General features: G+C 46.0%; 1 protein-coding gene across 3 annotated transcripts in view; it reads right to left on the bottom strand.

Annotated features, from left to right (window-relative positions):
- FGD5 (FYVE, RhoGEF and PH domain containing 5) overlaps positions 1 to 15,641 on the bottom strand; it is a 242,226-nt gene that overhangs the window by 70,430 nt on the left and 156,155 nt on the right. For all 3 annotated transcript variants that reach the window (XM_089663339.1, XM_089663341.1, XM_089663340.1), the window contains exons 12-13: positions 14,475 to 14,543; positions 1,401 to 1,484 (exon numbers count right to left, since the gene is read on the bottom strand). In XM_089663339.1, the coding sequence (XP_089519465.1) occupies positions 1,401 to 1,484; positions 14,475 to 14,543 (153 nt within the window). The remainder of the gene's footprint in view (positions 1 to 1,400; positions 1,485 to 14,474; positions 14,544 to 15,641) is intronic.

Below are 15,641 nucleotides of genomic sequence, written 5' to 3'. Positions count from 1 at the left end.
GTCAGTGGGGGGAAGAATAGTGCCCCATCGTTGGTGTCAGTGGGGGGAAGAATAGTGCCCCATCGTTGGTGTCAGTGGGGGGAAGAATAGTGCCCCATCGTTGGTGTCAGTGGGGGGAGGAATAGTGCCCCATCGTTGGTGTCAGTGGGGGGAGGAATACTGCCCCATCGTTGGTGTCAGTGGGGGGAGGAATACTGCCCCATCGTTGGTGTCAGTGGGGGGAGGAATAGTGCCCCATCGTTGGTGTCAGTGGGGGGAGGAATAGTGCCCCATCGTTGGTGTCAGTGGGGGGAGGAATAGTGCCCCATCGTTGGTGTCAGTGGGGGGAGGAATAGTGCCCCATCGTTGGTGTCAGTGGGGGGAGGAGTAGTGCCCCATCGTTGGTGTCAGTGGGGGGAGGAATAGTGCCCCATCGTTGGTGTCAGTGGGGGGAGGAGTAGTGCCCCATCGTTGGTGTCAGTGGGGGGAGGAATAGTGCCCCATCGTTGGTATTAGTGACACAAATGATGGGGCACTATTCCTCCCACTGACACCAATGATACTTACCTTGCTGACCCCTGCTCCAGCCTGGGCTCGCTCTCTCACTTACCTGTCAGCTGTCTTCCTTCTCTGGCTGCTCTCCTCTTCACTCGCTCCCTCGGTCTTCTTTGATGTACGCGCGCTGCCGCTTGGCTCCTCCTCTCCAAGCTCCACCTCCTCGCCGGTGATTGGCCGCCTGTGTGCCTCTCCTGAGCTACAGTTCCGGTGGCCAATCAGCGGCGAGGAGGCGGAGCTGCTGAGCGATCTTGGAGGTGTGGCCGGGTGACAGCAGCGTATCATCCCGCCCACACATCGCCGGAGACTGCAGCGGTGTCTCGGTTCCTAAGACTATCGGAAATATGTGTTTTCCGATGGTCTTAGGCGACCCCTGGGAAATGGTCGTTCGACCCCCAAAGGGGTCGCGACCCCCAGGTTGAGAACCGCTGGCTTAGAAGAACCCATGGTGCTGATTGTTGGGGCAAGGTCAGATGAGTCGGGGCATTTAAAACCTTTGAGATTGACATCACCTGGTCTTCCCAGACGATGATTGAGAACAATCCATGACACTGGCAGGTCTCAGCTTGGCAAAGGGGGCAGTGCATGCTATAAATTCTGCAGGGTGCCCAAACTTTTGCAGACGCCATTTTTTTGTTTTCTGTTATTTTGAAAGTGTAAATGATGGAAATAAAATCTAACTTTTGTTGACATATTATAAGAATGTCTAATCTGTAATTTGATGCCTTTTGGAGATTTTTCCATCTTTCCTTGGCTTCTTTTTACACATTAATACAAATTTTTAGCTGGGGTGCCCAAACTTTTGATCCCCACTGTATATATATCCCGCTGTATCTACACATACATACACACACAGCAATGCTTACCCTCATTCCAGGGATGGAGAGCGTATTCTTCAGTCGGTACTTTCCATCCTTTTGAGGATATGTATAAAGAAGGACATCATTCATCTGCAATTGAAAATTGCAAGGAAAAAAAAATGTAAATGTACAAAAAACTTAATAAAAATATATTTAGATTATACTTTAGGGCAAAACATTTTTTTTTTGTAAAGATGTAAATCGTGGAAAATTAAATCGATTCAGCGATGTTAGTCTGAGGTACTACAAGGATGTGGTTATAAAAAAAAAAGTCTGCATAGCTACTCATCCGAGGAAACTGCTGGTAAAGTTGTTCTGTGAAAATGGGGAAATATCGAATGTTCTCCTTCTGTTTCCACTACAGGTTGAATGTTATCAGTTCATACACAATGTGTAAAATCAGGAAAATACCTTATTATACCCATTAGATGGGGCTGATGAGCATAGGAAATGAATACTTCCTCTAATGTTCAGCTCTATCTAGTGGACATATTGCGGTATTTAATGGAACCACCCCTTTTTTTTTTTATTAACGAATGACTTTTAACCTGTAGAGGAAATAGAAGAACATTTAATTTTGCCCTATTCTCTCACAAAAAATGTGCCAGCAGTTTCTCTGGATAAACAGCTATACAAATTTGCAGACACAAAGATGGCCACGTTACAACTTGAGCATAGCATCTCCATTGGATGACTAACGACTATTGTATGTAATGCGAAGGCTTACCTAAGGCTATGTTCACACTAGCGTTGTGTGCAGGCGGCAGAGAGGCGTTTGGGAAGCATTTTTACTGCTTCCCAAACGCCTCTGCCAATTCTGCACATTACAGCACATGGTGCTGTTCTATCGGGAGCGTTTGCGTCGCATCGCGTTGCGTCGCGGCAAAACGGACGCCTCTGGTCGAGTCAGGAGGCGTTGACGCCTCCTATTCTAGTCTATGGTGCCGCTCCGCAAACGCCCGGCCGGCGTTTGCTGAGCGGTAACACCATTCAAACTGCATTATAGGAGTTTGTGGGGCAAACGCCTAGCAACCCTCCGCTAAACCGCATTTGCGGAGCGTTTGCCGAGCTTTAAAAAACGCTCCACAAACGCCGGACCAACGCTTGCCAAACGCTATAGGGGCGTTTGGCAAGTGTTGGTAAAACAGCCAAGTGTGAACGAGCCCCAAGTGATCCATTCAGTTTACATCCACTTATTATTGGGCTGGCCCAATCGGTAAAAAAAAAAATCTCAGTGAATCTTTGCCATGTTAATATAATTCCAAAATAATTTTCAGTATTTTTATATCTGAAGCTTTCATTAAAATGATCCCTGGTGATCCTGCCATGAAAGTCCTTATTTAGTCACTTCCTATTATACGGTGACAACACTCTTTCCTTGTCTCCTAATTTTTCTCCCGTGTTGTCACTGTATCACAGGAACTTCTGATGGAGACGACACGTGTATGTTTCTATAAACGCCCTGAAAAATGCCATGCGGCCATTGCTGACGTGCATGTGGACAGGAAGTAGTTGCAAGGTGGTTGCAGGAGTTAAGAGGCAATGAGATACAACAAAGAGGAATAAGGGGTAGAAACAAGTATTTTATTTTAAAAATATGAAGTTATTAGCGATGCACAGGACATTAGTTGTTTTTCTGAAGTTCTACTTCAGGGCAAATGACAAATACGGGGCTAAAGCACTTACACTGTTGCCAAAAGTATTGGTCGGCCGGCCTTTCCACACACATGACCTTTAATGGCCCCCTAGTCTTAGTCCGTAGGGTTCAATATTGAGTTGGCCCCGCCCTTTCCACACACATGACCTTTAATGGCCATCTAGTCTTAGTCCGTAGGGTTCAATATTGAGTTGGCCCCGCCCTTTCCACGCACATGACCTTTAATGGCCATCTAGTCTTAGTCCGTAGGGTTCAATATTGAGTTGGCCCCGCCCTTTCCACACACATGACCTTTAATGGCCCCCCAGTCTTAGTCCGTAGGGTTCAGTACTGAGTTGGCCCCGCCCTTTGAAGCTATAAACAGCTTCAACTCACTTCCTCTGAGCCCAGGTCTTACAGGACCTACCTCCACCCTGTGACTGGATGGTGAAAGGAGAAGTAACAGACTGATGAGCTCGTCTTTCTGTCACACTGCTTTCTCCTCCTATCATAATGTCCCTCGTTAGTATATTCCTAGTATAAACTCTACTGTACAAGAGATTGCAAGAGACTGTATCATTCAACCCACTTCCTTTGAGCCCAGGTCTTCCTGGACCCACCTCCACCCTGTGACCAGATGGTGATAGGAGAAGAAGCTCATCTCTCTGTCGCTCTGCTCTCTCTTTCTGTCGGCCCCCTAATCGGCACATGCGCACTTCAGCACAAGTGGTTGCTGCTTCTCCCTCTCCCAGTCTCAGTGCTTTTTTCGGTCACTAGATGTCCTCAGTCTGATGGACAGCATCATTCAACCCACTTCCTCTGAGCCCAGGTCTTCCTGGACCCACCTCCACCCTGTAACTGGGTGGTGAAAGGACAAGTAACAGGCCAATGAGCTCGTCTTTCTGTCACACTGCTTTCTCCTCCTATCAGCATGTCCCTCGTTGGTTATTCCTAGTCTAAACTCTACTGTACAAGAGATTGCAACAGATTGCATCATTCAACCCACTTCCTTTGAGCCCAGGTCTTCCTGGACCCACCTCCACCATGTGACTAGATGGTGATAGGAGAAGAAGCTCATCTCTCTTTCTGACGGCCCCCTAATCGGCACATGCGCACTTCAGCACAAGTGGTTGCTGCTTCTCCCTCTCCCAGTCTCAGTGCTTTTTACGGTCACTAGATATCCTCAGTTTGATGGGCAACATCATTCAACCCACTTCATCTGAGCCCAGGTCTTCCTGGACCCACCTCCACCATGTAACTAGATGGTTAAAGGAGATGCAGCTCATCTCTCTGTCGCTCTGCTCTCTCTTTCTGTTGGCCCCCTAATCAGTACATGCGCACTTCAGCACAAGTGGTTGCTGCTTCTCCCTCTCCCAGTCTCAGTGCTTTTTTTGGTCACTAGATATCCTCAGTCTGATGGGCAGCATCATTCAACCCACTTCCTTTGAGCCCAGGTCAGGGGCGGACTGACCATTTGGAAACTCGGGCACTGCCCGAGGGCCCAGGGTCAGTAGGGAGCCCCATGAGATGCCCCTGGTACCTTTTTCATAGGCTTTTTTGAGTTTGGGCAAGGACACAGGGGCCCCATGATCCTCTATTGCCCGGGGGCCCCATGAGTTGTCAGTCAGCCCCGGCCCAGGTCTTCTTGGACCCACCTCCACCATGTGACTAGATGGTGAAAGGAGAAGCAGCTCATCTCTCTGCTCTCTCTTTCTGTCGGCCCCCTAATCGGCCCATGCGCACTTCATCACGAGCGGTTGCTGCTTCTCCCTCTCCCAATCTAAGCACTGCTGTGCAAGACATTGCAGGAGGTTGATACCAAGTCATCGGTTTGTATTTCAAAAAAAAAAATTTAAATATAAATAAAAAACTACAGAGCTGCATTAATTTACAGTACGTCGTTTACATCTGCCCGGCGTTCAGCGGACGTTGAGAGGAAACCGGAACAGCTGGCGGAAAGGCGCACCAACGCGGACAGAACATAAAACCGAGGCTATCTATAGCTATATGGGGCCTCTCTGATTTTAAACAGACCTGGCACTAATAAACATCATAACTCTCGGCTCACTGTCTCCCACATCTGTCCCCGTTCACTGCCATATTCCCACCAGAGCGCCGTCTCCGAATCGACGTGTCACAAGGAGAAAAGGCGCCGAGGTCCCAGAACTGTTCCCGGTGCCGCAATGATGGATTGCCTTATGCTAATCCCGGCTATTACAAGAGTCAGAAAGAAGCCCGCGTCACGGCGAATCCGCCCCCCCCATACACTCCAGTGACCTTGAGCGCAGCTCGCGCGTTCTTATTTTACACAATATTCAACATAAATAATGTATATTCCTCAAATGTATTTAATAAGATGATACAATTGCAGGTTCGGCTCACCCGTCAATCACTCCGGGGCCGGCCGCGGGACCCCTCGCGTCCCCCCTCCTAGGTTGGCGGTAGGGATTCGGCGTGCCGGCGACAGATGAATCGTCAGCCGTGTTTTATTCACTTTACTTATTGCTTCATAAATTGTCTTCCCGGCTCGTATTAATCTGATCTGCTGGCTGACATCTCCAACCAGCTGATCGCATTTCCATTCCGGCCCGGGGCGCGGGACCGACCGGATAGACATACATCAATTTATGGACAATGTAATGATTTCCCAGCCACATAAATCCCGCCGCTCCCTTTTCTGAGCCGTTTTGTGTTACTGTAAATGCGGTAATCTGTTGATTTAGGATCATTTTTTAAAAAAAAACAAAGCTTAATTATTGAACATGCCGGGGGGAGCAAGCGGCTGACAATATGGGAGACCTGAAGAGCTTCTGAAATCAATCAGTGGGATCCTGCTGTCATCCAGCAAATGCCGCAGCTCTACGCAAGTCCACTAAATGTATCTTAAAGCTGAAAATGTTTATTTCAATATATTCCTTAGTTTTGCTTTTGCAGAATGTAGAAGCTCAAACTTCAATAAAAAGGTTTTCAGTAAAAAAAAAAAAAAAAATATATATATATATATATATATATATATATATATATATATATATATATATATACACATACACACACACACACTATATTGCTAAAGGTATTGGTCGGCCGGCCTTTCCACACACATGACCTTTAATTGCCTCCCAGTCTTAGTCCGTAGGGTTCAATATTGAGTTGGCCCCGCCCTTTCCACACACATGACCTTTAATGGCCTCCCAGTCTTAGTCCGTAGGGTTCAATATTGAGTTGGCCCCGCCCTTTCCACACACATGACCTTTAATGGCCTCCCAGTCTTAGTCCGTAGGGTTCAATATTGAGTTGGCCCCGCCCTTCCCACACACATGACCTTTCATGGCCCCCCCAGTCTTAGTCCGTAGGGTTCAATATTGAGTTGGCCCCGCCCTTTCCACACACATGACCTTTATTGGCCTCCCAGTCTTAGTCCGTAGGGTTCAATATTGAGTTGGTGTCTATGGGAAGGTTGGACCATTCTTCCAGAAGCACATTTGTCAGGTCAGGCACTGATGTCGGGGGAGGAGGCCTGGCTGGCAGTCTCCGCTCTAATTCATCCCAAAGGTATTCTATGGGGTTGAGGTCAGGACTCTGTGCAGGACAGTCAAGTTCCTCCACCCCAAACTGGCTCCTCCATGTCTTTATGGACCTTGCTTTGTGCACTGGGGGGCAGTCATGTTGGAACAGGAAGGGGCCATCCCCAAAGCTCTCTACGCACTGTTGTTGTGCTAATCTGAAGGCCACACCAAGTTTGGAGGTCTTTAGCTATTGACTCTGCAGACAGTTGGCGGAGGGAGCATCATGGTTTGGGGCTGCTTTGCTGCCTCAGGGTCTGGACGGATTGTTGTCATTGATGGGAAAATGAATTCCAGAGTTTATCAAGACATTTTGCAGGAAAACATACGACCATCTGTCCGCCAACTGAAGCTCCACAGAGGATGGGTGATGCAACAGGACAATGACCCAAAGCATACAAGTAATTCAACAAAACAATGGCTGCAACAGCACAGAATGCGCCTTCTGGAGTGGCCCAGTCAGAGTCCTGACCTCAACCCCATTGAAATGCTGTGGCATGACCTTAAGAGAGCGATTCACACCAGACATCCCAAGAATATTGCTACACTGAAACAGTTTTGTGAAGAGGAGTGGTCCAAAATGACTCCAGATCGTTGTGCAGGTCTGATCTGCAACTACAGGAAACGTTTGGTTGAGGTTATTGCTGCCAAAGGAGGGTCAACCAGTTATTAAGTCCAAAGGTTCACATACTTTTTCCTCCCTGCACTGTGAATGTTTACATGTTATGTGCAATTAAACCATGGCAACATCTAATGTTTGTGTAGTATTATGTTCAGCAGACTGTGTTCTTCTATTGTTGTGACTTAGATGACGTTCAGAGCACATTTTATGCCCAATTCATGCAAAACTCCACGTAATCCCAAAGGGGTTCACATACTTTTTCTTGCAACTGTATATATATTCTTCAATAGCCACAGAGGCTACAAAACTAACTTGCGTACACCAGATGCCTTTGTAAATCCAGATATTACCCACATATGTCTTTTGATTACATCCATTTGTTATTTCCCTCTAGCGTTCTCTAGAATTGTTACATTGTATTTGTTGTTACAAAGATGTATATATTTCCAAATGCTTCTGGAAACCTAGATATGGCCTTGTAATAGTAGAAGTGACATCATCACTGTGCTGAACATAGCCTGCGCATGCCCCATCCACTACAGGAAACTACAGAAGGGGGCGGAGTCAAGACTGGTCACCCGACACAAGGAGAGGGAGCAGCAGTGAGCGGTCTTTATTACAGGAAGATTCACACTGGATTACTGCATTAGGAACTTCAGTTTTGTGACGTACTTCCCAAAGGTTAAATACCTCTAAAGGGATGCTGACACTGCAGCTTTCCTCATTAGAATGCACCAAGTGATTAGAATGAACCAGACCCTCCCATTCAGAATCAGTCTGCAAAGGACATGGTGAAACAAACAGCTATATATTCCGAGCAACAAAAAGGCAGGAATCTGCAACAAAGTTTGTCAAAATCCTTGCAAGGCACATCGATCACCCAGAGGGCATTTTTTTTTTATAATGAAAAGTGGAGGACAGCTTGAGCGGGGGTGGGGCAGAGCTCAGACTTCTGAGCTGAAGTCGCAATTTGCATAATTAAACGCCCCAGCTTTCAGGGCTTACAGGGTGTCATGAATGCATTTCCAGGTCCATGCCAGCACTCCTATGTGCCTGCTTTAGATGCCTGCAATTGATTTTAGGGGTGTTTTTGTTTTGTTTTTTGGAACTGGAGAGGAAAAAAAAAAAAAAAAAACAGCTTTGGGCGTAATTAATGAAGACATAACCGCCTCGCTCTGTATTCCATGGGGAGATTCAACTGAAATTGAAAGGAAAAGCGCTAATCAGATGGAGTCCAGCGAGCTAATAAAAGGGATTTTTGAGCCGGTGCCAAGGCATTGTTTGTTCCCCTGCTCGGGGAAGTGCCCAGAAAAAGATACCGCGGCGCGCATACCGTTGACATGGCAATGATGATTAGCGTGCTCAAGATTTGATTACACATTAGGAATGATTATTACTGGGGGGGGGGGGCTGAAGATTTTCCAATTTTTAAAAATGTCGCTATATGGGCCGAAGAAACGCCCATCATGTTATAGCTGAGCTCCGGGCAGACATAATAGATACAAATCAATGTAATAATTTACATATCACTCAATAGATATATATTTTTAATAGTTGAACTGGATGGACTTTTGTCTTTTTTTCAGCCAGACTAACTATAACTAACTATATATATATATATATATATATCTTATCTATGCTTCTTATCAGCATGTCAACTACTTGCCGCCTTGTGCTGCTTCTTTATTTCATGCTCCATCCCTGCTGTACAGGGACTATAAGAAACTAATACTATATCACATTCAGTTACTTACATTTGTATTTAAGTAAATTAAATAAATTAAAAAAATAAAATAAAATAAAAAAAATAAATTAATTAAAAAAAAAACAAAAGAAAAAAAAAAAAAATATATATATAAATAATATATAAATTATAAATATATATTATATATTATAAATTATTATAATTATATATAAAATATATAAATAAGATATATATATCTATATCTATCTATCTATCTATATATATATATATATATATATATATAGATATGTATATCTATCTATCTATCTATCTATATATATATATATATATATATATAGATATGTATATCTATATATATATATATAGATATGTATATCTATATATATCTATGTATATCTATATCTATATATATATATATATATATATATATAGATATGTATATCTATATATATATATATATATATATATATATATATTTTTTTTTTTTTTTTTTTTTTTTTAATTAATTAATTTCTTTTTTTAAATTTTATTTTATTTTTGTAATTAATTTTTTTATTTATTTATTTATTTAAATACAAATGTAAGTAACTGAATGTGCTATAGCATTAGTTTCTTATAGTCCCTGTACAGCAGGGCTGGAGCATGAAATAAAGAAGCAGCACAAGGTGGCAAGTAGTTCACATGCTGATAAGAAGCATACTTATGGGGGGGGGGGGGGAGCAGAGTGATGGAGAGATATACTTATCACTCTGCTGCTTCCCCTTTTACAGGCTGAATATGACTCGGTGTCTGCCTCCTGCAATCTCCTCTGCAGCAGAGTTCAGACTGAGAGAGGGAGAAGCAGCACAAAGAGTGAACCAATTATGCTGCAGTGCTCCTGTGCTAACAAGGGATATGCTGACAGTACGTGAGAGCAGAGTGACAGAGAGATAAGCTCATCAGTCTGCCGCTTCTTCTTTTAATGTCCAATCACAGGCTAAATATCACTTGGTATCAGACAACTGCAATCTCCTGCACTGCAGAGCTCAGATTAGATGTGGGAGAAGCAGCACAAGAAGTCAACCAGCTCTAGGGCTCCCTCTGCACATTCTCAGTTTGGAGTGTATGGCCAGAGTTGTTTTTTTTTTTACTTTTGGAGAGTGCATGTGATCAGCACAGGGCCAATCAGAACTGTCCAGACAGAGGGTCAGGGGTCCTGCAGCCTCATAGAACAGTCAGAGGAGAATGAAAACTCCTCCAACAAGATTAACCAGTGCTCAGCCGGAAACTGATAGAAGTCACAAGACTGCTATATACTGCTGAAAAGGTATTTAGCAGTTTATATTTACTAAAATAATTGCATTTCCATGTTCTGTGTACTTTGGGAGAGCGGATATAGTAAATGCAGGGTCCGGGGAGAGCGGATATGGTGAATGCGGGGTCCGGGGAGAGCGGATATAGTGAATGCGGGGTCCGGGGAGAGCGGATATGGTGAATGCGGGGTCCGGGGAGAGCGGATATAGTGAATGCGGGGTCCGGGGAGAGCGGATATGGTGAATGCGGGGTCCGGGGAGAGCGGATATAGTGAATGCGGGGTCCGGGGAGAGTGGATATAGTGAATGCGGGGTCTGGGGAGAGCGGATATAGTGAATGCGGGGTCCGGGGAGAGCGGATATAGTGAATGCGGGGTCCGGGGAGAGCGGATATAGTGAATGCGGGGTCCGGGGAGAGCGGATATAGTGAATGCAGGGTCCGGGGAGAGCGGATATAGCGAATGCAGGGTCCGGGGAGAGCGGATATAGTGAATGCGAGGTCCGGGGAGAGCGGATATAGTGAATGCGGAGTCCGGGGAGAGCGGATATAGTGAATGCGGGGTCCGGGGAGAGCGGATATAGTGAATGCGGGGTCCGGGGAGAGCGGATATGGTGAATGCGGGGTCCGGGGAGAGCGGATATAGTGAATGCGGGGTCAGGGGAGACCAGATATAGTGAATGCAGGGTCCGGGGAGAGCGGATGTAGTGAATGCGGGGTCCGGGGAGAGTGGATATAGTGAATGCGGGGTCCGGGAAGAGCGGATATGGTGAATGCGGGGTCCGGGGAGAGCGGATATAGTGAATGCGGGGTCCGGGAAGAGCGGATATGGTGAATGCGGGGTCCGGGGAGAGCGGATATGGTGAATGCGGGGTCCGGGGAGAGCGGATATGGTGAATGCGGGGTCCGGGAAGAGCGGATATGGTGAATGCGGGGTCCGGGGAGAGCGGATATGGTGAATGCGGGGTCCAGGTTTAGTAACAATTTAAAGCCGGTACCGTGTTTGTTCAGTTTTGTTGCCCTACATCTGCATACATTGCCCACATCAGGACCTCCTCCCAGCAATCTCACAGCACTTCAATCTGGAAATAGATGCTATCTGACCTTCATTATTATTATTCTGTCATCTATGATAAAATCTTCGCTGAACTTTAGAAGAAATGGAGGTTAATGGTGTGGAGCTGACAGCAGCCTATGGAGTCCTGGGATCCCAGCGCCCCCCTGGCCTTTGCAGAGCGATTCTTGGAAAAGTGAGATAAGGAAAGGGGCCGTGGTCTGCCCGGCAGGGGTCAGGGATGGGCCCCTGGGGTGTACGGTGTGACTCTGTACAGTAATATCTCAGTAAGCAATAAGCTGGGAGCTGGAAGGTGACCTCCGAAATACAAGCTGGGGCCATTTTCTGCTCCATGCAGTCTTTTTCCAGGGCCAGGACAAGGAGTGGCAGGAGGGGCGGCTGCCCTGGACGCAGTGGGGATTTGGGTGGTTGTGCTAGCAGGGGTGATTTAGAGGGGAGGAATAGTTACTGGAGGGTGGATTTCTGTCTGGAAGGGAGATTGGGGGGGGGGATTTGTGCTAGTAAGGATGACTTGTGCTACGAGGGGATATTTGGGGGGAGGGGGAAGATTATTACTAAGAAAGGGGATTTGAGGGGGGATTTGTGCTGGGAGAAGGGGATTTGGGGGGGATTTGTGCTGGGAGAAGGGGTTTTTTTTTTAGGAGGGGGGGGAAGAGTTGTGCTAGTAAGGATGACTGGGAGGACTTGTGCTAGGAGGGATATTTGGGGGGAGGGGGAAGATTATTACTAGGAAAGGGGATTTGAGGGGGGATTTGTGCTGGGAGAAGGGGATTTGAGGGGGATTTGTGCTGGGAGAAGGGGATTTGGGGGGGATTTGTGCTGGGAGAAGGGGATTTGAGGGGGATTTGTGCTGGGAGAAGGGGATTTGGGGGGGATTTGTGCTGGGAGAAGGGGATTTTTTTTTTGGGGGGGGGGGGAGATTTGTGCTAGTAAGGATGACTGGGAGGACTTGTGCTAGGAGGGGATATTTGGGGGAGGGGGAAGATTATTACTAGGAAAGGGGATTTGAGGAGAGATTTGTGCTGGGAGAAGGGGATTTGAGGGGGATTTGTGCTGGGAGAAGGGGATTTGAGGGGGATTTGTGCTGGGAGAAAGGGATTTGGGAGGGGGGGGGGGAGCATTTGTGCTAGTAAGGATGACTGGGAAGACTTGTGCTAGTAAGGGTTATTTGGGGGGAGGGGGAGGATTACTTCTAGGAAAGGGGATTTGGGGGTGATTTGTTCTGGGAGAAGGGGATTTGGCGGGGGGAGGATTTGTGCTATTAAGGATGGATGGGAGGACTTGTGCTAGGAGGGGATATTTGGGGGTAGGGGGGAGGATTACTACCAGGAATGGGGATTTATATACACAGATTATATATATATATACACAGTGGGGATGGAAAGTTTGGGCACCCCAGCTAAACATTGGTATTAATGTGCATAAAGAAGCCAAGGAAAGATGGAAAAATCTCCAAAAGGCATCAAATTACAGATTAGACATTCTTATAATATGTCAACAAAAGTTAGATTTTATTTCCATCATTTACACTTTCAAAATAACAGAAAACAAAAAAATGGCGTCTGCAAAAGTTTGGGCCCCCTGCAGAGTTAATATCTTGTACTGCCCCCTTTGGCAAGTATCACAGCTTGTAAACGCTTTTTGTAGCCAGCCAAGAGTCTTTCAATTCTTGTTTGAGGTATCTTTGCCCATTCTTCCTTACAAAAGTCTTCCAGTTCTTTGAGATTTCTGGGCTGTCTGTCACGCACGGCTCTTTTAAGGTCTATCCATAGATTTTCAATTATGTTGAGGTCAGGAGATTGTGAAGGCCATGGCAAAACCTTCAGTTTACGCCTCTTGATGTAATCCCCCGTGGATTTCCAGGTGTGTTTAGGATCATTATCCATTTGTAGAAGCCATCCTCTCTTTAACTTCAGCTTTTTCACAGATGGCATCAAGTTACCATCCAAAATTTGCTGAAATTTTATTGAATCCATTTTTCCTTCTACTCGTGAGATGTTCCCTGTGCCACTGGCTGCAACACAACCCCAAAGCATGATTGATCCAACCCCATGCTTAACAGTTGGACAGAGGTTCTTTTCATTCAATTCTGTGCCCCTTCTTCTCCAAACGTACCTTTGCTCATTCCGGCCAAAAAGTTCAATTTTAACCTCATCGGTCCACAGAACTTTTCCAAAATGCATCAGGCTTGTCTATATGTTCATTTGCAAAGTTCAAACGATGATTTTTGTGGTGAGGACGTAGAAGAGGTTTTCTTCTGATGACTCTTCCATGAAGACCATATTTGTATCTCTTTATAGTGGAATAGTGACCACAACTCCAGTGTCTGCCAGATCTTTCTGGAGGGATCGTGCAGTCAAACGTGGGTTTTGAATTGTTTTTCTCACAATCCTGCGAGCTGTTCTGTCTGATATTTTTCTTGCTCTTCCAGATCTTGCTTTAACTTCCACTGTTCCTGATGACTGCCATTTCTTAATTACATTCCGAACAGAGGATATTGACATCTGAAAACGCTTTGCTATCTTCTTATAGCCTTCTCCAGCTTTGTGAGCGTCAACTATTTTCAGTTTCAGTTTTCTAGACAACTGCTTAGAAGAACCCATGGTGCTGATTGTTGGGGCAAGGTCAGATGAGTCTGGGCATTTAAAACCTTTGAGATTAACATCACCTGGTCTTCCCAGACGATGATTGAGAACAATCCATGACACTGGCAGGTCTCAGCTTGGCAAAGGGGGCAGTGCATGCTCTAAATTCTGCAGGGTGCCCAAACTTTTGCAGACGCCATTTTTTTGTTTTCTGTTTTTTTGAAAGTGTAAATGATGGAAATAAAATCTAACTTTTGTTGACATATTATAAGAATGTCTAATCTGTAATTTGATGCCTTTTGGAGATTTTTCCATCTTTCCTTGGCTTCTTTATGCACATTAATACAAATTTTTAGCTGGGGTGCCCAAACATTCGATCCCCACTGTATATATATATATATATATATATATATATATATAAAATAACTAAATTTAAAAAAAAAATATATATATATATATATATATATATATATATATATGTGTGTATATTACCCAACACAATTACAATATTTAATATATCATTAGTTTATTTGTACCTATTATACATTATTTGTTTATAATATTTAAAATACATTTTGCACCTATATTGTTTCATAGATCTTACCAGGAACAAATGGCGAGGGTGGCGGGCCTTTCCTGACACCTTCATCAGCGTGCCTTCCTTAACAAACGCCTGTGACAACAGAAATCAGTGTGAAAAACGTAACGAGCCGAGGGCCGAACCATTCTCACATCCCCCCCCCCCCCCCGTGGCTCGGTACCCATCACTCTGAAATCCCAATTAACACTAAAAACAGAATTGTTCATCTTTCTTTCAGCAGAAATCGTCATCACCGTTTCAGCGTTACCTATAATGCCACCACCTCCCTCTCACTCCCCCTCTCTGTTGGGGTCCCTCAAGGCTCTGTCCTCGGGCCCCTTCTCTTCTCCATCTACACCTCCTCCCTTGGCCAACTCATACACTCTCACGGCTTCAACTACCACCTCTATGCCGACGACACACAAATCTATCTCTCAACCCCCCACCTCACCCCCTCGGTCTCCGCCCGAATCACACACCTGTTGAGCGACATATCAGACTGGATGTCGCTCCACTTCCTTAAACTGAACCTCTCCAAAACCGAGTTTCTTGTCTTCCCCCCAGCCCGGACACCACCCCCCACTGACTTCTCCATCACATCCAACAACGCCACCATCAAACCCGCCCCGCAGGCCAGAGTACTTGGTGTCATTATGGACTCCAACCTATCCTTCCAGCCCCAAGTCCAATCTTTAATAAACTCGTGCAGACTCCACCTCCGCAACATGCAGACTCCACCTCCGCAACATGCAGACTCCACCTCCGCAACATGCAGACTCCACCTCCGCAACATGCAGACTCCACCTCCGCAACATGCAGACTCCACCTCCGCAACATGCAGACTCCACCTCCGCAACATGCAGACTCCACCTCCGCAACATCGCCAAAATCTGCGCGTTCCTAACCCCAGAAACCACTAAACAGCTCATCCACTCCCTCATCATATCACGACTCGACTACTGCAACTCCCTCCTCACTGGCCTGCCTCACCGCTGGCTATCCCCGCTTCAGTCCATCCTGAATACGGCTGCCAGACTCATTCACCTTTCCAACCGCTCCATCTCCGCCACCCCCCTCTGCCAATCCCTCCACTGGCCTCCACTCAGTGTCCTCCGCCCCCCTCTGCCAATCCCTCCACTGGCCTCCACTCAGTGTCCTCCACCCCCCTCTGCCAATCCCTCCACTGGCCTC

Source organism: Staurois parvus, unplaced genomic scaffold (assembly GCF_062004578.1).
Source record: "Staurois parvus isolate SC_StPar_1 unplaced genomic scaffold, SC_StPar_1.0 ptg001670l, whole genome shotgun sequence".
NCBI lineage: Eukaryota > Metazoa > Chordata > Amphibia > Anura > Ranidae > Staurois > Staurois parvus.
The sequence above is the reverse complement of the archived record's forward strand: the minus strand, read 5'-3'. Positions and strand labels throughout refer to the sequence as shown.